We start from the raw sequence: 22535 nt of genomic DNA on the forward strand, positions 1-22535 counted from the left end.
CGGCCATCGGCCATCGGCAGGCTGCGAGCTGCCTGCCCGCGGCCTGGACGTCGCTGCCTGGGCGCGACCATCCCCGTCACGCAGCCATTCTGCCGGGTGTGAAGAGACGGCGCATCGTGGTTCTGCTGCCTCTCCCTGAAAACTAGCGAGGGGGAGCTGTTTCGTGTGTTTCTGGCCATTTGAGTCACCTCTTTGGTGACTCAAGTCTGTGGCGGGGTTTTCTTTAGGAATTTTTGCCTTTTTTTTTTTTAATGTATAGAGTCTTTATAGGTGCTGGATATGAACTCTTTGTGGGGTGTACGTATTGCAAATATCTTCTTCCATTCTGCGGCTTGTCTTTTGACTGTCTTAATGGTGTCGCTTGAAGAGAACGTCTAAATTTTAATGTGGTCCAATGTGTCCTCTTTGTCCTTTATGGTTAGAGCTTTGGGTGTTCTGTTTAAGGAATTCTTGCCTTCACGGGAAAGTCCTCTGAGAGTTCTTCCACAAGAGATCGCACCTGTCATATTTAGGTCTACAGTCCTTATGTAACCAGCTCCGCTCACACCTTGATCTCGGGCTTCCAGCCTCCAGAGCTCAGACACAATACCTTTCTTTTGTTTACGCCATTCAATTCCCGTGCGTTCTCCCGTCGGCCCTAGCAAGCTAATACAATATGCTGGTAGATGTTTTCCTACAGTTTGGACACGCATCTCTATATAGACAAACAACTTTTTCAACAAATGCCAATATACTATTCATGCCACTCATTTTTCCATTTTGTAGTATACGACGGGCACTGAAAATTAATAAAGGGAAGCCACACGAATATGGAGACAAAAGACCAGAAGGGGGAGCTCTCACACAGACCCTGTCATGTCAGGTACAGGAAGAATTGTGAATTATAGACGCCAACAGAATTGTCTACTGGCAAGAATCTTCAATTATAGCCCCCACGGGAAAAGATGTATGTTGTGTCTCCTACAAGACATCAGCTGCCCCAGCAACTCAGCCAATGAGAAACTCATCTCCCTGAACTCTCGATGATCTCCAACGCACTTTTGTTCAACTTCTCCCAACTTCCCCCTTTTTCTCCATAAAATAACATTCCTCTCTGTTGTTGATTGGACTTGGCTTATAGCTTTTGCTATAGCTTGCATGTTCTGAATTGCAATTCTTTGCTGAGCCCAAATAAATCCACTATGCTGGTAAAATAACTGACTTTTATTTTTAGGTAAACAGCACTTTTTTATGCCGAGAGGTATGACAAAACTCAGTGAGCCCACCTTCTATTTTCCTAGGGCCCTGTGGGGGAGATTTAAGTGGCTTCCAGGCTGTTGCTGCTCAAAACAATACAGTAGTCATAGGGAGACATTTCCCCTGTTCCTCACCCGACATGCCATGCGGCCTCTGAGCCATACTCCACAGGCTCGCCTGGGACCTCCCTGGAGCTCAGGTCGTGTTCTCCTGCTAGCTGGCTCTTGGCTGGTTCCTTCACGGGATGTGAGCTCCAAGCACATCTGCCATGTACAGTTTTTAAAATATGTCTTACTGATTTTGAAGAGTGAGGAAGGAAGAGGAAGAGAGAGAGAAAGATCAATTGGTTGCCTCTCCTACGCACCATGAGATTGAACCTGCAACCTGGGTATGTGAGTGGACCGAGAATCTAACCGGTGACCTTTCGGTGCATGGGCTGACACTCAGCCAACTGAGCCAAACCGGCCAGGGCTGCCATGCACATTTTTATTTTTATCCTCACCCAAGGACATTTTTGCATTTATCTTCAGATAGAGTAGGAGGGAGAGAAGGAGGAAGAGAGAGAGAGGAACATCAGTGTGAGAGAGACACATTGACTGGCTGCCACCCACACGACCCCAACCGGGGCCCCAGGGACAAACCACAACAGAGGTACGTGCCCTTAGTGGGAACCAAACTCAGGACTCTCTGGTCGGTGGGCCAACACTCTAACCGTTGAGCCACACCGGCCAGGACACTGCCATGTACATTTTTACATGGGGTGTGCAGGAGGCAGCAGATTGATGTTTCTATCACCCTTCTTCTCTCTCTAAAAATCAATAAAAACATATTTTTAAAAATTCAACTGAGTCCATTGAAAGAGCTAATTGGCCCTATTAAATGATTTATAGATTAGGCAGCATCTCATCTAGCAAGCAGACAGATACTCTGAGGAGTTATACAAAATGGAAGGCTTTTATATGAAAGAGCGTGGGGCAAAGAAGTCCCCGGCAAAGAAAATGGGAAGTTCACTAGAGGAAAGAATTCAGAGTGATGATGCTTTCTCATTGGCTGGGCTTGTTGCTGGGCAAGAAGAAAATTTTCCTCCCTCCTGCAGAGGTAGTAAAGTAGATAGCACACCTTCCTGTTGGAGACGCAAGTCCAATCTTCTCATGTTTGGGGTAAGTGATAAGGAGTGGTAGGTAGGGTGATGGCCCCCGCTACAGGACCTCCAGAGTCCAACTTCAGTTGAGGTTTCCTGTATTAATTTTCACAAACCAGATCATGCCTGTTTGCCATTGTTTAAATATTTCACTTGTCTTTTCTTCCCCCAGTGTGAAGTAGACTTTTTGATAACTTCTAATTGGTTGTTGTTGGTACGGAAAATATACCTTTTTATTTATTTTTCAGTTGAATCACTCAGTTCATCTCTTATTCATTTTTAGATTTTTCAGTTGCCTCTTGGGAGATGGAGGGAGCTGATCACATTATCTCGTTGTTATGGTCATGTTGCCTCGGCCTTTCTAATGATATTTTCCATTTCTGGTGAGTGCCTTATTGAGTTAGCCAGAACTTCCAGGCTAATATTAGGTAATAACAGTGAGGGCAGATATCTTTGAATCTTCCCTCCGCCTACTGTGCATGGCCTCTGTCCTCTCTTCATCCTGACCTGCACCCATGTTCCCAAGGGCCATCCTCCTGCCTCTCAAATGTGGGTCCTGTCAGGGACTGCCATGAGGCAGGCTGTGTTTTCCTGTAACACGTATGTTCAGAACTTCACTGAATAAACCTGAATGTGCTGCATATTCAGCACATGGGGAGGCAACTGTACTGCCATGTGGACGTGAACTAAAACTAACAGATTAACCCGGCTGGTGTGGCTCAGTGATGGAGCATCAACCCCTGCACCAAGAGGTCGCCAGTTCAATTCCCAGTCAGGGCTCAGGTTGTGGGCCATATCCCCAGTGGGGGGCGTGCAGGAGGCAGCCAATCGATGTTCTCGCTTATTGATGTTTCCATCTCTCTCTCTCCCTCTCCCTTCCTCTCTCTAAATTCAATAAAGGAAAAAAAAAATGTTTTTTAATCTAAAAACAAAAAACAGATTATTTCTACAAGTCACTGCTGATTTCAAAATGATGTTGTATCCTCTTGTACTTTAGAAAGGCTTTCTAAGCATGATTTGGATTGCCTGTTTTTAAACAACCTGTCCAGGGAAGCCTTAAGCTCCTCCATATTTATTTCTCTAGTGAGTAGCAGCATTAAAATCATTTATTTTGCATAAGACCTATGTTCAAATTAAGGATCAATTAGAAGAGACCTTTGTATTGTATTGCTATGAAAATATATAAACAAAATAAATGGAAGTTAAAAAAAAAAAGAGGAAAAGGTACGCATAATCCTACCACCCGGACACAAAAATTGTATTTCTGCCCATATATTTGTCTTTCTCAGAATCGCAGTCATTGAATTTATATAATTTGATTGTGACTTATTTCACTTAATAAATGTTTGTGGTTTTACATAATCTGCGTAATGATCAAGCTTAATGGCTGTGTAATGTTTCTGTAAGTAAATGAGGGGTAATTAAGTTAACCATTCCCCTAATGCCGAGCATGAGTTTGCTTCCAAGTTCTGTAACACAATGGACATTTTTGTGCCAGGGCTTTTTCTGCTCTTGGCTTACTTCCTCAGGCCAATCCCTAGAGTGAAATTACTGGGTCAAAAGATTCTAAGGCTTTTAGGACTTTTACTGACCAACCAAGGGATTGTGCCAAGTCACCTGATGCCAACAGAGCAAGCAGTGGTCCAGGTCCACTCTGAAGGGTGGCTCCTCTTCACAAACAGATGTCACAGCATCACTGTCACTGGAGTTCTGGTGTGGGAGTTTAGTCCTGAGGGTTTGGAAAGGAGTTACCAGAATGTTGGTTCTTTACCCAGGTGTCCAGGGAGAGAGAGCTGCAAGGGGAGGGCTCTACCCAAAGGTGGCACTGCCGTGACATGCCAGGTGACTGCTTTAGGTGACTCCAGTGTGGTCCCAGGGGTTGCAGCCCAAGATGCAGATCACAAACCCCACTCTGGACATACAAATGCTCAGAACATGGGATGGCTGCTCCAGATGCTTCCTGCCTTGTTCACTCCAGCGTTCATGTATCTCTAATGGATATACATGTTCAACCATCTTTTAAGGGAAAACAGCGTTTTGTGGCATCTTGCCCACAACACTCACTGAAGTGGACATCAGATACCTAGTGTAACAAAAAGTGTAAGTACTACACAAAATATGAAACACAGACAGCAGTGGGGTCAGCATCCAGAGTGTGCCACAAGGAGCCCTGGGCTGAAGGCACCTTCCTGGCCCCTCAGCAAGGCCTCCTGAATGCCCAGACCCCAGGCTGCCCCTGCATCACCAGCAACCATGCTGGTAATGCTTCCTGGAGATGACAGGTGCACCTATGGTACTTCTGTCTCGTGCAGTGTTTACCCAGGGCCTTGCTGGCTCGGGGGCCTGGAAGGGAAAGAACCACAGACATGCAGCTGCAGGAAAAGGCAGAGGGACACCGGGAACTGATTGTATGGCCTTTCCAAGCGTAGAGAAACTTCAGAGTTAGCTGGGGGCGGGAGGAAACTGTCCCCAAACAGAAGGAATACCAAGAGCTGTGCTCTTCCCTGGTCTTCCTGGCTCTGGTCTCCTCTCTGCCTGACTCCCCTCCCACCAGCTCACTCAGAGCCAGAAGCCTGTCTTAGAAAGAAAACCACCGTGTCACAACAGTTTCAAATCTTTCAGTGGGGCTTCTGGAAATAAAATTCCTCCCGGTTCTCCTGGTGAACCTCGTCTTTCAGATGGCCCACTGTTCCGGGATCCTTGCCTGACCTCCCGCCCCAGAGCGCTGATGGCCAATCACACAAATAGACGTGAAAAGAATCTGTGCAATTCGAAACAGACTTTTAAAGTACTTTACAAAAGTGTAAGAGACGAAAGAAGGAATAAACACCATGAAGACATGAACATGAATGGGCCCACTCGCTCCTCTGCAGGCTGTGGGGTCGGCCCTGTCCTCTGCATTCTGGGCACTGTGTTGGGCACACGGCGGGGACATGCCCCGAGATGCGGCGCAGGTGCCCTCCGAGCCACAGGCCCAGGCCCAGCGCAAGACTAAATGAATGGACGCGGTAACACGGGGCAGAGGCCGGGACTCTCACGAGCGCAGGCTCCGGAACGGATCGAAAGGCCCCGCCCCCATCCCCCACTCGCCAATCAGAGGGGGCCGCGAGATCCGCCCCCCGCCCCCGCCCCCGGCCGCGTCCTCTGCCAATGAGCGAGGCCCAGCCGCCGGCGGCGCACACCGTTGTTCGCGTACCATGCGCCAAATAAAGTTCTTCAGGGCTTTGATTTTTTTTTTTTTTAAAGGGCCCGCTGCGGTTCCAGCCGCCGCGGGCCAGAGTGGCCGAGTCTCCGCCCCGCCACTTCCGGTCGCGCCGCCCGGAGCCGGTGCGGCTGTGAGGGGCCGCGTCTCGCCGCCGCCGGCCGGCCGGGCATGGTGTTGGGCGCCGGGCCCGCCTCGCCTGTCTCGAGGTGCCCAGGTGAGGAGCGCGCGGCCCCGCGGCGGGCGAGGGGCGGCTGAGGGCGGTCGCGGGCCTCCGGGCGGCTCGGCTCCCGCGGCGCCGCTGCACCAGGCGGGCCGAGGCCGGGCGGCCGCTGGGGCCGCCGGGCGGGAGGGCCGGGGCCGGGCCGGACAGGCCGCCCGCACGAGCACCGCCGAGCCGGGCGCACGCGGCCTGCCGCTCGGCCGCCGTCGCGGGGGTGCCGCTCGCCGCCCTGCCCAGGGAAACGGGGCGCCGGGCGCCGGCCCAAGGTCACCGGCCCGACGTGGCGGAGGGAGCGGCACCCGGACGCGGAGGCCTCTGCGGCCGCCGCGGAGCCGGGCCGGGGCCGCCGCCGGGCGGAGCGGCCGGAGGGCGACATCTTGGGACGACCGCGGAGCCGGTCCTGGTGCGCGGCCCGGTCCCGCCGGGGTGCAGCCTTGGGCGTGGCCCCTGCCTGGCGCTCGGTCCTCGCCTGGTTCGGGGGCTGGGCCGCCCTGTCTGCACGCCCCCGGCGCGGCCTCCCCGCAGCTGCCGGAGCCCGGGTGCGACGGTGTTGTCCCCGCACACGGACTGCGGGCGGCGGCGCGCCGGGCGCTCCGATCGGGGGGCCCCTGCGACAGAAGCTTCCAGAAAGGAGCTGGGTGCCGGGGAACGAGGAGGCCCGCCCGCCCTGTGCAGAGCGTTTCTGGCAGGTGGGGGGGGGTGCAGGTGGGACAGGTGGTCGGAGGCCAGCTGCCGGGGCACTGAGGGCCTCCACCCAGACCTACCTGCCGGTCAGGCAGCAGGCCGGCTGGAGGGGCAGGCTTACTGCCGAAGGTAGAAGGGTTGGGCCCGGAGGTCGGTCAGCCGACCAGAATGACTGCGGCCCGCGTGGGAGGCTCCAGGCCCTGGCTCTGCGGGAGGAGGTGGGAGGGGGGCTTTTCTATGTCCCGATCCGGGCCTCTGGCTGGAGAAGTTGTTTGACCCCTAGTGACCTGCACGCAGTTGCATCTTTTACCCTTAGATCGGGGTTTTTCACGGCAGGAAGACTTGTAAACCAGGAGTTTCCCTCCCTGAGCTGACTGGCCCCCACCCCCACCCCGGCTCCTTGCACAGGTGACACGGCCCGGTTTTGCCCCTGCAGGCAGGTGAGCGGAGTGAATGTCTTACTTAGCGATGAAGCTAGTAAATAGCACACTCCAATCTGCCTGACCAGTCTGGAAGCCAGGCGGTCCCACCCAGAAGAGGAACTGGAATGGGCCCATTGCGGCTTGTGGAATTTAGGGACCCAGCGTGCTAGATGCTGATCTGTCTCCGAAAATGCTGCCTTAGTCAGAGTGTAATCCGCAGTAAAGGGAAGTTGAGTTTTAGCCCAGATCTTCAGTGTGCAGAGCGTGCTGAAGAGGGAAAGGAGAACTCTGGATCGGCCGGAGCTGTTCAGCAAACAGCTTGGCAGTTTGAGCAATTATTTTCCTTCAAGTCTCTGTTTAGAGTTAATTTAGCATCTGTGGATACATTTCCAGAGTAGGCCTTTTATCCCTAGAGTGGTAATGACACAGGTGATGGAGAAATAGACGGTCATCATGTACTGACATTTCTCAGCAGGCTGGGGGAGTGAGTCTTGTATTTTCTCCTGTGGAAAACGGAACACAGGTGCTATTTCCTCATACCTTGTACAGTGAGAGCCCAGTCGGGCCACAGCCTGAAGACTGCAAGCAGGAATCTAAGTGGAATTGAGTGGGGCTGACTGCCCCAGAGAAGAATTCAGTGTGGGGCAGCAGGGTGATGAAAGAGCCAGCCTGAGCCCTCAGGCTGCAGTGACACAGAAGAGTGTCTGGGTTTGCGAGCCTTTTGTGCGGCGAGTCTTGCCAGGACCCTCTGAGCGGCTCCTGTGGTTCAGGCCTCAGGAAGCTGGGAGCAGGCGTGTGCCCAGGCCCTCGCTTGTCCATGGGGCTCTTCACTGTGACTTTCCTCGGGTGCTACCTGCTGAACTCTGCACACAGTGCTTTTATTTTATGTTTGCACATTTCATTGCCAAGGCCAGCTAGCAGATAAAAACCGAGTGCTTCCAGCCGGACCCCCAGGGGCAGACATGCCTTGGCCGTCATCGGGCAGCCGTGACGATGCGGTAGGCCTGATGTGCTCATTCTCAGTGGGTGGCAGACACTGCTTTGTGCCCCGCATCTGCTTAAGGGTCCTGAGGGATTATTCCCAGTAGGGCTGAGTGAGCGCTGTCTCTGGTAGCTTGTGGGCTGCAGCGCCCATAGGTTTTCCTCATGCTGGCCCCACTCCCAGTGCCCCCCACTCTGTGAAGTTACTTCATAAGCTGCACCAGGAGCCCCCACTCTGGGTAAACCTGAGAGGATGTGTGCTCATTGGTTGTGGTCCCTGCCTCTACGCAGGTCCACCTGAAGAGGTGACATGGTGATGGGGATGAGAAAACAAATGTGTGTTTTCACATTCTGTCAGCTTTCTTGAGGTGTAATTGAAGTATACCATACTGCACATATTTAAAGTATCCGTGTGCTTGGTCTGAAGGGATGTATACCTCTGAAACCGTCACAACCCTCAAGGTAAAAACGTCCCCATGTCCGGGAGAGAAACTAGTGTTTCTGTGGTGACTGCTTCTGGCAGCTGAGCGGCCTCACACAAGCCCGTTCCTGGCCCCGTGGTCCCGGGGTCCACGTCTGTGAAAAGAGTGTGAGTGGCCTTGGTGTGCCTCAGCAGTTAGAGCGTTAGCCTATGGGCCGAAGGGTCTCGGGTTCGATTCCTGGTCAAGGGCAGGTACCTGGGTTGCAGGTTTGGTCCTGGGCCCCCAGTCGGGGTCGTGCTGCAGGCAACCAATAGATGTGTCTCTCACATCGATGTTTCTCTCCCCCTCCTCTCCCTTCCATTCTGTCTAAAAAAATCAGTGGAAAGATGCCCTCGGGTAAGGATTAACAATAACAAAACGAGTGTAAGTCAGGGAGGCCTTCCCAGATCGAAATTCCCATAGCTTATGAGCCCTAATGTGTGGCTGAACTATCTTCTGAAGATTTAGACCAGAGAGTCTTTCAGGGGTTGGGGTGTGTGTGCGCATGCACGTGTGTGTCTTCACAGGCCATGTACAATTCAGGAGACACTTGATGCGTTGTCGTCATGGTACAAATAATAGAAAATAGAACTTTACGGACTGAGCTTAGGCCAAGTTTTCCTCTGGAAGTTTTGGGTAATTTTCTTTTGAAAATAGAGTGGTATCGAAAGGAATTGATAGTAAAGCAATGAAGGAAGTTCTGGAAGTATCGGGCTGGTGACGAATTTCGCCCTCAGTGTAAAGAAGCTCCAGGGTCCCTCCAACGGGGCCAGGCAAGCACGAGCTAGGAGGCCTGCGGGCGAAGGGCCTCTCGTGCTGGCAACGGGGCAGACTCCAGAGGACAGCGATGCCGCCACAGATGAGGACATTTCTCTAGCCCATGCTCCCAAGCAGCCAGGTGCGTCGCCTGTGCTGGTCATGGTTACCCTTCCCCGTGAGTTCTCGCGGGAGCCTGAAACACAGCTTGGTTGGAAGCAGCCAGAGAAGACCATCTAGTTTGGGGCATTAATTATAACTTAATCTTGATGTTCATACTACCTGAAAATGTAAATTAAAGATACTTATTAAAGTTCTAGCCATTCCTTTGTTACAGGAGGAAGGAAAGCAAAGCCTTGTGGTGTCCTGTCCTCCCCAGAAGCTGGCACTCCCCTTAGTCTGCCACGGGCCCAGGCGTGTGGGCCAGACGCAGGTGCATGTCCCCGCAGCGGGGAAAGGCAGACTTACTGTGACAGTGGTGAGCCCACGTAGGGCCTGTCAGCGGAGGCTCCCCTAGAGCGGGAGCTCTGCGGTAGCTCTGTCCCCACCGCATCCCAGGGCCTGGCGCCCAGTGAGTGTTAAGTCCATGTCTCTCCTTTTCTTTTTTTTATCCTCACCCGAGGACATTTTTGCATTTATCTTCAGACAGCACGAGAGGGAGGGAGGAAGAGAGGAAACATCGGCGTGAGAGAGACACATCAAGTGATTGCCACCCACACGACCCCAACCAGGGCCGGGGACAAATAGCAACCGAGGTACGTGCCCTTAGCGGGAACTGAACCTGGGTCTCTCTGGACCATGGGCCGACGCTCTAACCGGCCAGGGCGTGGCTTTCCTTTCTGAAATTTTAACTCGTACTTTATACAGTTAGACTTACGGAGGATGACAGGGAGATTGCCCAAATCCATTTTGAAGGATTCCAGTCTTCATAGAGCTAATATGCTGAATTTTTCCATAACTGAAGGCAAAAATGAAAACCACCGACATCGTTGCGGTCAGTGTCCAGCCGCTGTGGAGACGTGTCCTTAACGGAGCTTCCGTCTGTCTTCCAGGGCAAAGGCAGCAGTGATGCTGACGCTGGCGAGCAAACTGAAGCGGGATGACGGTCTCAAAGGGTCCCGGGCATCAGCCACGGCCTCCGACTCCACCCGGAGGGTGTCTGTGAGAGACAGGCTGCTCGTTAAAGGTGATGTCCACGGGGCTGGCTGGGCCTGCTGGGAAACATGCTAAACCGGAACCGCGTGGTGCTTACGACAGGAACTGCTGCACTGGAAATGCTGCTGGTGACGAGCTGGCGTTAGAAACGGTGTCTCGTGCACTTGGAGTAGTCTCTGTGGGCTGCCAGGTGCCAGAGGAAGGACTGAGGTCCCGAGACCAGCAGGCCTAAGACTGGTCGCGGTGCTGTGGGCAAGGGGTCATCGCTGCTTCTGGGCTGCTCAGCACCGAGGGAGGGAGTAGAATTCGGTAATCTCCTGGGGTCCTCCTCCATGTATTTAAGTCAGAGCCGGAGGAGACTGCAAACTCAGGTCCCCTCATAGCATTAACCGCAGAGCCTCCCAGAGCCGCAGCCCTGGAGAAGGTTTGTGGAATGTGTGTGCACGTGTGTGTGCAGCTTTTGCATCACTGATGGCACAGACTTAAATTCTCAGGAGCATGGGCAGCTTCCCGGGTTCATGAGGACTAGGAGGTGAGGGAGAAACAGCCCCTGCCTTGAGGGAGCGCATGACTTGTGTGTCCAGTTCTTAAGTGTCAGGAGCTAGGAGGCAAAGGAGGGTTGGGTGGTTTGTCAGAACTGCCCGTGCTTGTGTTCAGGGAGGCAGGTGCCATGGGGTGTCGGGTCCCCTCAGAAGCACAGCCGCGCTCAGCTTGGGAAGGAGTTGGAACAGGAAGGCCTTGGATTGGGGCGCGTGCTTCCTCACTGTCCTGGTGGCCCTGAATGTTGACTCGGCTCTGGCTTAGGCCGCCTGGTAGGGGAAGAATCGTTCTGTCCTATCGGGCGTTACCTACTCTGTCAGGGACAGCACTTGACCCTGAGGGGTCAGAGGGTGGGCATGGCGGGAGCACCCCACTCGGGTGGGCCCTTTAGGACTTGAATCTCTTTCCCGGGTGCTGGCTCCAGAGTCCCGTCTGCCAAGGACCCGGGAGCCAGGCAGAGCCTGGAGCAGGGTGTGGTGTGTGTTGTTGTGGTCCTGGGCGTGAGGCTGTTTTGGTGTCTGACGAGTTACAGTGAGGAAGATCCAGACCTTCACTGGTGGGGAGCAGGTGGGAGCTGGCGACTGTCCCCCCTTGTTGACCACGTCCCCACCTTGGTCGTGTCAGAGCAGCTTTGTACACTGAGCACTTAGGGCCAGGCCCTCTGCTGGGCACTTGCTAGTGCTGTTCTTACTGGCTTTTGCTAAGCCTTGCTTGCGGTGGTTCACTCTGAAGCTGGACGCAGAGGGCTTGAGAACCTTGCGGGAGGCAGCGTCACTGCAGCAGAACTGCGCACCCACGCGCCGGGCAGGGCGAGCTTGGGGAGCAGCCCCCGCCGGCAGAGACGGGCAGCAGGACAGAAGAGCGAGCGCGGGGCTTCACCTGGGAGCGCTCACGGCGGGAGGGCCGCCACGGCCTGGGGAGCCCACGGGGCTCACGAGCAGGACTCTGCTCCTGCTCCGAGGGCAGGAGGTGTCTGGGGCTGAGTTTACAGGCTCCGCAAAGGTACTCCGACCTTGTGAGACTGTCAAGGGGAGGTTCAGAACCGCCTCGCGAGGTCACCTGTTTGTATCCTCTCAGGTGCTGGTGGTGGTCAGGCTTCTGGGGCCCAGAGCACTTGAGTTGACAGTGGTTGTGGGCCTGGGGGCTCAGGGTGACAAACCCCTCATGGGCCTGTGCCCTCCATCTGCCTCGGGGGGCTGGGCCAGGCCAGCTGATCAGAATGGTGTGGGCTTGTGGGGAGGGCGGGTAGAGGGCAGGGTGGGCTGACGGGGCGGAGGCCGTGAACAAGAGTCACGTGGGAAAGAACGCTCTGACGACTGACGACGGCTTGGCCGATCCCGGAGCGCTCCTGTGCTTGCTGGTTGTGGCCGTGGCCTTCATCCTGGGGTTTCTGATGACGGCAGGACGTGACCGATGTGGGGCTGGTGAGACATTGGCCTGGTGAGTACCGCGATTATGGTGAAAGTCTCTTTAGGCAGAGCTCCCTTTGGGACTTTGAGGACAGTAGGGTATCCAAGTTCAGCAAGATCGCTACAGTCAAGACTGTCATGCTGGGCTGACTCTGGCTCGTGTGGGACTATTACTCATGAGGGTCAGTAGGTTGCAGAAAAGTGTGCTAATGTGTCTTGGGACTCGGTGCCGCAGGCTGGGTCTGAGAGCAGGGAATTTGGCATGCAGCAGAGTGTCCTTGGGGCGTAACTGTGCAGGGGGAGGCGAGGGAAGCAGGGGCGGGCAGGGTGAAGTCACGCTTCAGGGAAGGCCCTGCGATGCCTCTACAGGAGCACGCGTGGCCCTTCAGAGGTGCAGAGGCGGTCCTGCCCTGCATCCGTCAGTCGCCCAGGGGGGGTGTCCTGTGAGGTGTGGCCCTGGGTGGGGGTTGGCACAGCACACACGGTCCCTGGAAGGACTGAGCTGAAGGCCACCTGCTGACAGCCCTCACTGAGAGGGCAGGACATGCCTCCCACAGACCAAAGGAAAGAACAGAGACTTGCAGGCAGACGTGGGTGTTTTTTGTCTGGTCCACTGCCACACTTGACCTGACGTGCTGTGGGATCTGGCTTGGTGCCGATGGCTGTGAGTGAGCTGAGGGAACAGGCGGTTGACCACCAGCAGGGACAGCTGTCCCAGCAGCGAGGGCTAGTGTGGCTGCTCACGGGGGCACCTGTTTTTTTTTCTTGGAATAGTGGGTCCAGTCCTGAAGGGCGACAGAAGGCTGGGGTCAGCCCTCCCTGGACACACTGGAGCCTGCCTGGGAGTGGCTGGCCAAGGGCATGCTCTGCCATACCTGCGGCTTCACCCCAGCTCTTCGCGTGCCCCGGTGGTCTCAGGGACGTCCTCCGGCCCGAGCTGGAGAGAGGCTTGTAGCTGCAGGACCAAGGGCACTGTGTGCACTGACCCCTGGGAGCTGGGGACACGGGGAGAGTGTGCGTTTCCTGTCGCCCTTACTGGGGAGCATCATGGTGTTTTCAGGCAAAGGCAGGTGGCACTGGACCTTTGTGGGGCTGCTGAGTCTAATGGTGCTCCCCACCTCCCAAAAAGCCCTCGGGCAGAATGCCTGCCGGTCTTGTCCGTTAGAAGTTGGCCCCTTTTGTCCAGTGGGAGCATGTCTGTCCCGGGCCTTTCACTTGTCCGCTCAGCAGAGTTAGTGCCTGCTGGGCGCCAGCCCGCTGACAGCGAGCCCGCAGACCTCAGCGGGCTTCAGGCACCTCTTCAGTCTTTGTAGATGTGGAGATTGGGGATCGAGCTGCCTGACTTCAGGGCCAGGTCTGGGCACTAGAGGGACTGGGTCTGTGCAGCCTTGTTCGTGGGCGGCAGCCCCTGTGGTCAGGTGGTCCCTGGCATCCTTCTGTTTCAGCGGGTGGGCTCTGGGGCTGGCTGTGGTGTCGGCTTGCCCTGCTCCAAGTGTGCTCTGCACAGCGCAGGGCCTGGCTGCCCACCCACTGCAGGTGCTCCCAGCACCTGGTGCAGGGCATCTCCGTGGGGTGCCACGTGAGGCCTCCCTCGGGAGAGCGCTTCTGTGTCCACATGGGCAGCTCAGTCGTGGGTGGTACCGGAAGGACTCCTTCCAGTGCAGTTCCTGGATGAGGGAGAAGAGAACGTTCTGGTTCTGCAGAGCGGCTCTCTCCGCCCTGGCCCTGCCCAAGACTTGGGGTGGGCTTAGGGCTTAGTTTGCCGTGTGGGCAGGATATCCCCAAATGCACCACCTCCTAATACCATCACACTGTGGGGGTGGGATGAGGCTGGGGCTCAGTGTGAACTTGGGGGGACCCCTCTGCATTTAGCAGAGTGTGAAGCGGGGGTTACATGCTATAGTGTGTGTTTAAAAAGCCAGAGCCGTGGCCCAGAGAGAAGGGCTCTGCTGGCAGCTGCGGTAGCCGCCCTCAGGCTGGCTTCAGATGCTTTGTCGCAGGTTAGAGAGCAGGGCAGCTGCCAGGACACGGGGTGACCCCTCAGGTGTGCTGCACAGCCCGGCGGGCAGGAAGGGTCTCCGGCCAGTCCTGTCTGCTCTTGCTGGAGTGGGTGGCATGAAGCCTGGGGCTCCATTCCCACCATCCCAGTCTCTGCTACAGCCGTGCCGGGGTCAGGGTTGCAGCCTTGGCCCCCAGAGTGCGGAGGGGCCCGTGGGTGCTCTGGGCCTTCGCCCTGTAGTGTGCTGCTGTAAGGCCCTTCGACTGAATGGAGGGCTGATGTGTGGTGGGGCTGGGGTGGGGACTGCAGCTGTGCTGTCTCCGTGGAGGGGCTGATGCCCTGGTGCCAGGTGTTCCCCAGGGGAAGGCACTGTGCGTGGGTGCTGGAGTGCAGAGAGGTGCTTGGTGCCCTGACAGGGAGCTGAGAGAGAGCTTAGTTCAGATCTAAGGGCTGGTGGTTCAGGTGGAAGGAGGTGGTCAGGTCTCCTGGGAAGTAGCTACTGTCTCTGCCTGGGTCAAAGGGCACAACTGCTCTCCTGGTGCTGTCTGATGGGGTTTGGAACGGGCTCTTGCTAAGAACCATCTGCATCTAGGATTGGCCTTTTGCCTTAGTCACCTCGGGCCACCATAACAAAATACCACAGACTGGGCGGCTTACACAACAGACATTTATTTCTCATGGCTCTGGAGGCTGGAAGCTCAAGATGAGGGCACCGGCACGTTCGGTTCTTGGAGAGGACTGGCTTGCAAGCACCTGGGGACTTCCCATAGGGGCACTGATCCCATCACGAGGGCCCCGCCCTCATGTCCTCGTCCAACCCTGATTAACTCCCAGGTGCCCACCTCCTCATACCGTCCCACTGAGGGGCAGGGCTTCAACAGAGGAACTTTGGGTGGGGACAGTTTTGTCCACAGCACCTTTGGAAGCCCCGATCCCCAGCTGTTCCAGGAGAAAGGCTCCTCGTGGCTCAGGACATTCACGCAGGGGCCACAGCTGCCTTGCCAGCAGTTGTACCAGGCTCGGGGCCAGGCACTGTCCCGGGGCTGGTGAGTGTGCAGCTTCTGCCATGGAGAGTGTGCGGGTTGGGGTGGTGGCTGGCTGGAACCAGCTGGAGCACTGTGTAGAGCAGCCCACTGCAGAGGGGGTGAGCGTGTGCGTGGGGGGCCATGGCGGTGCCCTCTGTGATGTGATCTCTCCGTGTGGTCATGCCTCAAGTGGGCTCTGTGGTTTGATCTTTAGTCAGAAAGGAAGAGTCATTTCTCAGAAGGAAGCTGTGCAGCCACGGAATTGTGCAAGGTGCCTGGTGCCTCCCAGAAAGGCTGGGCCAGTGTGCGGTGGAGGTGCTAGCATCTGGGAACTGGGGAGACCTCAGCAGCGTGAACATGTCTGAAGTTCCTGTTCCCTCGGGGGGGCTAAGTCCTTTGGCACAAAGGTTATGCAGGGAAGGTCCGTTTGCCAAGAGCCCTCTGGCGTGGAAAGCAGTTCCCTTGTGTCCGGTCAGAGTGTGCACATGGGCTCTGCGGTGGTAGCTGTTGGTGTTGGTGAACTAGTGTTTGCCCTCGCCTGCGGGGGTGGTCTTCGTGCCCGCTCCCTGAGCGCATCGCCGCCGAGCTCTGCGGCTTACTTTGTCGTGGGTGCTGGGCTAGCATCCTTGTGAAGTCCTGGTGCCCGCACTGGCTGCTGGACCAGAAGCTGCAGGTGTCCTGCCTGTGGGGGTCATTGCTGACTGGGCCTGAGGGCTGTCCCCAGCTCTGTCCGCCTTCCCCGAGTGAGCTGCACTGGCCGTGGAAGTGCAGGCATAACGCTCATCTTAGGACTTGAACTCAGGACCACAGTGTGGCATCGTCAGGTCCATCGGTGTGGCTAGCTGGGTATAAGCATTTTAGCTTGGCAAAGGGCCGACAGCAATGACCTGTCGCCGGGGCAGTAACACTCAGAGGCCTGGGCCCACGCAGAGCTGGTTTGCTGGTGTGTACAGGGCTGCTGAGGAGGCTGCTCTGCGGACTGGGCCGTGGTGGGCACCGAGCCCGCTCTGGGGTGGGTTTGGGTGTGGTGTGCAGAGGGCGCTCTCACAGCTGTTGAGAAGACCAGGAGGACCTCCCCGGGTGGTGGTCTGCAGCCGGAGCGCAGCCTGTCCTAGAGGGAGGCCTGTGCCTGTGGTGTGGGGGCAGTTCTGTTGCTCAGCTGTCGTCATGCCCTGGTCAGCACCTCCCTGTGTCCCCCCTCCCCCCCCCGCCGGTTCTCTGGGCACGTGTGTTGTTTCATGGGGCTTTTATAGCTGGGCAGGCAGAGTTCTGACTGCACGCAGGACAGGCCCGGGGAAGCCGGGGCGGGGCCGGCATCAGCCCCTCACAGGAAGGGCCACCAAGGACCGTTTCTTGTAAATTCTTATCAACACAGTTAAATAAGAGCTTAATAAAATATGTAAATAGAATTTGCCAATAAACATAGTTTAAGTATATGGATAACATGTATGTTAAAGTAATTAATATGAATGACTCACTTGATAAAATCCCTACTTTTCTGATCAAATGAATGCCCTGTGTGTGTCCCTGTCGGAGGACCTGGCGTGGGTGCCACGGGACATCAGCGCTCTGGTCCTCCACACCCGCTTGCTCTAGTGAGCACCCTGCTCAAGGGCAGGGCGAGAGTGGACCAGTCAGGAGGCTGGAACTCGAGCCCACTGTGGCCGCTGTGACAGCGATGATGTGGGTTCTCCTGGCTCGTCTTCGTGGTGGTTTGTTAATGGGTGTGTTTGAATGTGCCACCTAAGACCACCAAGGAGGGGACCCTGGGCTTGCACCCATCCCAGAACCTGGTCCTTTCCAGTCATAGCCAGAGGACGCCGGGGTCACTGCTCGCCCACGCCCAGCTCTGCTGCTTGGCTCTGATGCCCTGGGCCCCGAGACAGCGTCGCTCCCTGGCTCCTCTGGCCCACTCCACTTTCTGGACGCCATTCCAACCCCTGGAACCCCAGAGCTGATACGTTTTGTGGGCCACTTGTCCCTACCCAGATTCTCAGTCAGCTGAAGCCAAAGGCCTGTGGGTTTTCTCACCCTCAGCCTCCGAGCAGGACCACCTGCCGGTCTCCCACTAAGGCACTCAGCTCTGAGCTCTGCGAACACTGTGCCCCGCACTCCTCCTCCCTCCCCACTTCTCCCCCTCCCTCCCCTCTCCACCCCTCCCCTCCCCTCTCCACCCCTCCCCTCCTCCCTCCCCCTCCCTTCCCTTCTCCCCACCCCTCCCCTCCTCCTCCCTCCCCACTTCTCCCCACCCCATCCCTCCCCATCCCTCCTCACCCCTTCTCTCCCTTCTGCTCTCCATATCACTGGAAAGAATGGTCATACCTATAGCATCTTTATTTTGACTGCTCATTTGCTTTTTAGTTTTTTGTTTGTTTGTTTGTTTTGTTTTGTTTTTTGGTACATGCCCCTAGCGGGAACTGAACCCAGAACTCTCTGATCCGCAGGCCGACTCTCTAACTGCTGAGCCAAACCAGCCACGGCGCTTTTTAGTTTTTTAAATCTGGTTTCTGTCTTTCCACTTGCCTTCCTGTTTGAATGCCCTCAGCAGGGTCCATCACATCCGCTGGTCATGTCTTGGACCTCCTTCCCCTTGGACCAGTCTGTCCCCTGTTTACTGAATCACCACATTCCCCATGTCTCCTAGTTTTCCACCTGTTTCTTATCAGTAACTTTCCTGGCTCCTTGCCTTCTGCTTTCTGCTGAGGTTCTTCTCCCCAGTCTCCCCTTTGTCAGTCTCATGACATCAGGCGTCATCACTCTGCAGTGGCTCTTCGACTCTGACCTTGGCTGTGCACCCAGACTTCAGCTTCTTCCTCCCAGGCTCCCCAGCCCTCTGTGCCACCTTGGACCCCTCTCGCCCTCACAGTTGGCAGCTCCTTCCGTGCTCGGCTCTCAAGCACCCTGCCTTTCCCGGCCTTTGCCGGCCTAGCTGCCTATCTGAGTGCCCAGCTCACAGGTCACCTGGCTCAGGTTGCCTGGCTCTCACTGTGCCCGTCCTAAGGTCTTCTGGAGGCAAAGCTTAGAGACTTGGTTCAGAGGTCTCCCTCGGCTGGTGTTGCTGCAGAATACACTTTAGAATGGGGAGCGGTGCTCTCGGGGCCTCCCCGAGCCTCGTTTCCCGTGCTCTGGCCACACCTTTCGCTCTGGCTTCTGTGTGTCCGTGCGCTGTGCTTCTGCACGTGGCTGACAGCCTTCACCTCTACAGACCAAATTCTGCTTGTCCTTTGAAACGCAGGCAGAAACCTCCTCCTTCCTTTCGTCCTCACAGCTGAAGGGCATCCCAGAGCCCACTCGCCTGCCCAGGCAGCTCTGTAATAGCTGGATGGCTGAGGGCTGCTTGCTTCGGTGCTGTCATGGCGACAGAAGAGGCCCTGGAGGAGGGCACTAGGGCCAGGAGTGTGGCTCCCAGGGCGGGCGCCTCCCGCAGGAGGAGACTCCCTCGCTGGAAAGTGAGCACGTACGGGGCCTGGGACGCAGGGCTGAGAAGCTGGGAGAGGCACGTGTGTATCAGCAGATCAGTTTGGGGCAGGAGCTTCACTCCTTGGGGGAACAGGTTGCATAGAGCAGCCCCGACGGCTGGCCTGGAGGTCACTTCTGTTGACGTTACGGTTCTCCTTCGTGTTCGGCTGCGTGGGCATCCTGCGTGTCATTTTGTATACTTGAAAGCAACTTCATGGAGTAAAGTTTACTTCAAGCCAAGTGTAGGTTTCAGTTTGTTCAGTTCATCTATTTTTTCCCCAGGGTTCTGGAAGAAATTGGTAATTTAAAGCTGGTAATTTCATGTGGAGTAATTCACTGATATTGACAATAATCTCTTTGTTTCTACAGAGGTTGCAGAACTTGAAGCCAACTTACCTTGTAAGTACAACTCCCCAGCGCAGCGTCAGTGCTGGAGGAGAGTGACGGGCAGCGCGGGGTGTGCTTGCTAGCCTGCATGTCGTGTCGTGTCGTGTCGTGTCGTGTCGTGCGTCAGGCCCAGGCGGGAGCAGCTGGCGGGGCTGAGGCAGGTGCCCTGTCCTCGCAGCAGGGCTGAGCCGGCTCCTGCCTGCCCCGCGTCCTCGAGGGAAAGGCCCGTGCGTCGGCAATGGCCCGTCCTAGTCTGCTGCTGACAACGTACCGCTTGGCCCAGGAGGCGCTTGTTTGCGTTCATCTCTGTGCGTGAGGCGGGGCAGCCAGACTGCCTGATGCCAGCAGGCTCCCGCGCGGCATCTCAGACAGACGCTGCGCAGTCCTCGCTCGCTCGCGGGCTTTGTCCAGGCCGCGATCTTCGGACGTGTGGCAAAGTTCCTTTTTTATTTATTTTCTTTATTTTTTAAGACCTTCAAAGTCTGAAAGCTTTGGCCATTTTAATATTTTTTTTGAATTAGAACTTTTTCTCGTCATACTTGGTTAAAAAAATTGTTCTGACGCTGAAGATGTTTGTGATGGGGAGAAATATTTTATATGTGGTCTCCTGTCTGGGCAAAGGCTGCAGAGCCTGGTGTGAGTGAGCCCGCGCGACAGGGAAGAGGGGCTCGTCCCACCCCGCCCGAAGCTGGAAGACCGTGTGGGGTGCTCCTTCAGTAGTCTTGCAATCAGTTTCTAAGGGTAAGGACAAATGTTTGGGGTTTTTAAGTAGTTTTAATATATAGTATTTATGGGTATACTGGGTTGTAATATAAAATGTTTCTTATCGTGGGTCCCAGCCAAAAATGTCCTAAAAGTCATTGGATTGTTTGACCTCAAAGTTATCTTCCAGTCAGAACTAGAAGGAAGTATCTTGGGGTTCTGTTCAAAGGCTGTCTTTTTACCTGCTGAAGTATTTAAAAGTGATTTACTTTAAACTATTCCAGGAAGACCAACAAACAGATAACCCTGTATTTGCAGACAAAAGCAAGATCGGCAAAATGTTGAAGCTGGGTGATGGGTTCATTATACTGTTCTCTCTCTTTTTTTAATCCTCACCCAAGGATATGTTTTTGTTGTTGTTGATGTTTTTTAACTAATTTTAGAGAGGGGAAGGGAGAGGGAGAGAAACATGGATGTGAGAGAGAAACATCGATCAGTTGCCTCCCATACGTGCCCCGACCAGGGATAGAACCCACAGCCTAGGTATGTGCCTGACTGGCAATCAAACCCGCAATCTTTTTGGTATATAGGGTGACACTGCAACCAACTGAGCCACCTGGCCAGGGCATTTTTCCTTTTAAAATTTTGTATCTAAGGCACAGTTGATTTTCAAACCAATATTTTAATTAAATACCTTAGGTTTAACTGAATATCTTAACTCTTACGGCTGAAGTATCAGATTAAAAAGGCTTTGTGCTAGCCCTGGCCAGTGTGTGGCTTGTTGGAGTGTCATCCAGACAATAAAAGGTGGTGGGTTTGATCCCCGGTCAGGGCAAGTGCAGGAGGCAGCCAATGGATGTTTCTCTCTCTCATTTTTTTCCTCTCTCTAAAATCAATTTAAAAAAATTGTTTTAAAGGCTGTATGCTATATCCCTCTTCTCTTTTTCTCCATACCCTCGCCCCCAATCACAATGGGGGAATCTAAATTAGTTTGTATAAATTAGCCACGTTTTCCAAAAGTATGCAGCTTATTTCAAAGAGGAAATAAGCCACCAAATAAATCTTTACTGTCTGTTCAGTGAATTTTTTTTTAGGGCTCTTATTTGTGTGTGTCTATATATATATATATATATTTTTTTTTTTTTTTTTTTACAGTAATCTCTCTAAAATATTCACTGTGGCAGATGAAATCGCTTGCCATGTAAAGTTGCTGCTTAGTCATTCAGAACTAGCCTAGACCTCTGTTTCTTTTTTATCCTCACCCGAGGACATTTTTCCATTTTTTGTTCAGGTAGAGGGGGAGGGAGAGAGAGGAACAGAGAGAGAGAGAGAAAAACATCGACGTGAAAGGGACACATCAAGTGGTTGCCACCCACACAACCAACCAGGGCCGGGGACAAACTGCAGCCGAGGTGCGTGCCCTTAGCAGGAACCGAACCCGGGTCTCTCAGGACTGCAGGCCGACGCTCTAACCACTGAGCAAAACTGGCCAGGGCTAGCCTAGGTCTCTGTACATGCATGTTTATAGAGAACTCTCTGTGAAAGCTAAAAACTAGCACTTTCAGATAAATGGAAATATTATGAGCATCCTAGCCCCTGCCTGGAACAGAGGAGAGCTTAGTTCCGGAGCTGTAATAAAGCTGCTGCACCGAACTAAAATAAACCTGACTTCACCCTCTATTTATTTATTTATTTATTTATTCATTCATTCATTCATTCATTTATTTTTTATCCTCACCCGATGACATTTTTGCATTTATTTTTAGATAGAGCAGGAGGGAGAGAGGGAGGAAGAGAGAGAGAGAAACATCGATGTGAGAGAGAGATATCCAATGGCTGCCATCCACATGACCCCAAATGGGGCCTGGGACAAACTGCAACCAAGCAAGGTATGTGCCCTTAGTGGGAACCGAACCCGGGACTCTCTAGTCTGCGGGCCAACACTCTAACCGCTGAGCCAAACCGGCCAGGGCTTGACTTTCATTGCTGCTGTTAGAACTTTGACTTTTTTTTTTTTTTTTTTTGCTCAGATAGAGTGGGAGGGAGAGAGAGAGAGAGAGAGAGAGAGAGAGAGAGAGAGAGAGAAACATTGACGTGAAAGGGACACATCGAGTGGTTGCCACCCGCACGACCAACCTGGGCCGGGGACAAACTGCAACCGAGGTACATGCCCTTAGCGGGAACCGAACCCGGGTCTCTCTGGACCACAGGCCGATGCTCTAACCGCTGAGCCAAACCGGCCAGGGCAGAACTTTGACTTTTTTGAGCTTTAAATTTTTGAGATTTTTTTAAGTAGTTTTATTGTTTGTTTTTTTTTAAATCCTCACCCGAGGATATTTTTCCATTTATCTTCAGATAGAGTGGAAGGGAGAGAGAGAAAAACCATTGATGTGAGAGACACACATCAATTGGCTGCCTCCCACATGATCTTGACCAGGATCAGGGACCGAACTGCAGGCCAAGGTACGTGCCCTTGACTAGAATTGAACCCACGACCCTTTGGTCTGCAGGCTGCCGCTCTGACTGCCGAGCCAAACCGGCCAGGGCTGTCATGTTTTCATTACATGTATTGTACTAGAAAGGTGGCCTTTAGCTTTTCAATTTAAGATTGGGAGAAATGAAGCCCATTTAAATTATTTCATACATAGTTCACCTGTGTGATTTGGGAGAAAGTCTTGAACTCTTTGGACCCATGTGCTTTACTTCTAAACAAGGAGTACGCCAGTGTCGTCTCTGAGGCCCCTTCTTGTCTT

The 22535-nt window shown here is 54.3% G+C and overlaps 1 protein-coding gene across 3 annotated transcripts in view; it reads left to right on the forward strand.

The window, feature by feature from the left end:
• Positions 1-5680: 5680 nt before the first annotated feature.
• The window catches only part of UBE2F (ubiquitin conjugating enzyme E2 F (putative)), a 57899-nt gene continuing 41044 nt past the window's right edge, over positions 5681-22535 (forward strand). For 2 of the 3 annotated variants that reach the window (XM_036253890.1, XM_036253891.1), the window contains exons 1-3: positions 5681-5796; positions 10159-10292; positions 19063-19092. In XM_036253890.1, coding sequence (XP_036109783.1) covers positions 10175-10292; positions 19063-19092 — 148 coding nt within the window. In that variant the 5' untranslated portion in view covers positions 5681-5796; positions 10159-10174. The remainder of the gene's footprint in view (positions 5797-10158; positions 10293-19062; positions 19093-22535) is intronic. The other variant, XM_036253889.1, reaches the window with a different exon arrangement.

This window comes from Molossus molossus, unplaced genomic scaffold (genome assembly GCF_014108415.1).
Source record: "Molossus molossus isolate mMolMol1 unplaced genomic scaffold, mMolMol1.p scaffold_m16_p_11, whole genome shotgun sequence".
In the NCBI taxonomy this organism is placed as follows: Eukaryota; Metazoa; Chordata; class Mammalia; order Chiroptera; family Molossidae; genus Molossus; species Molossus molossus.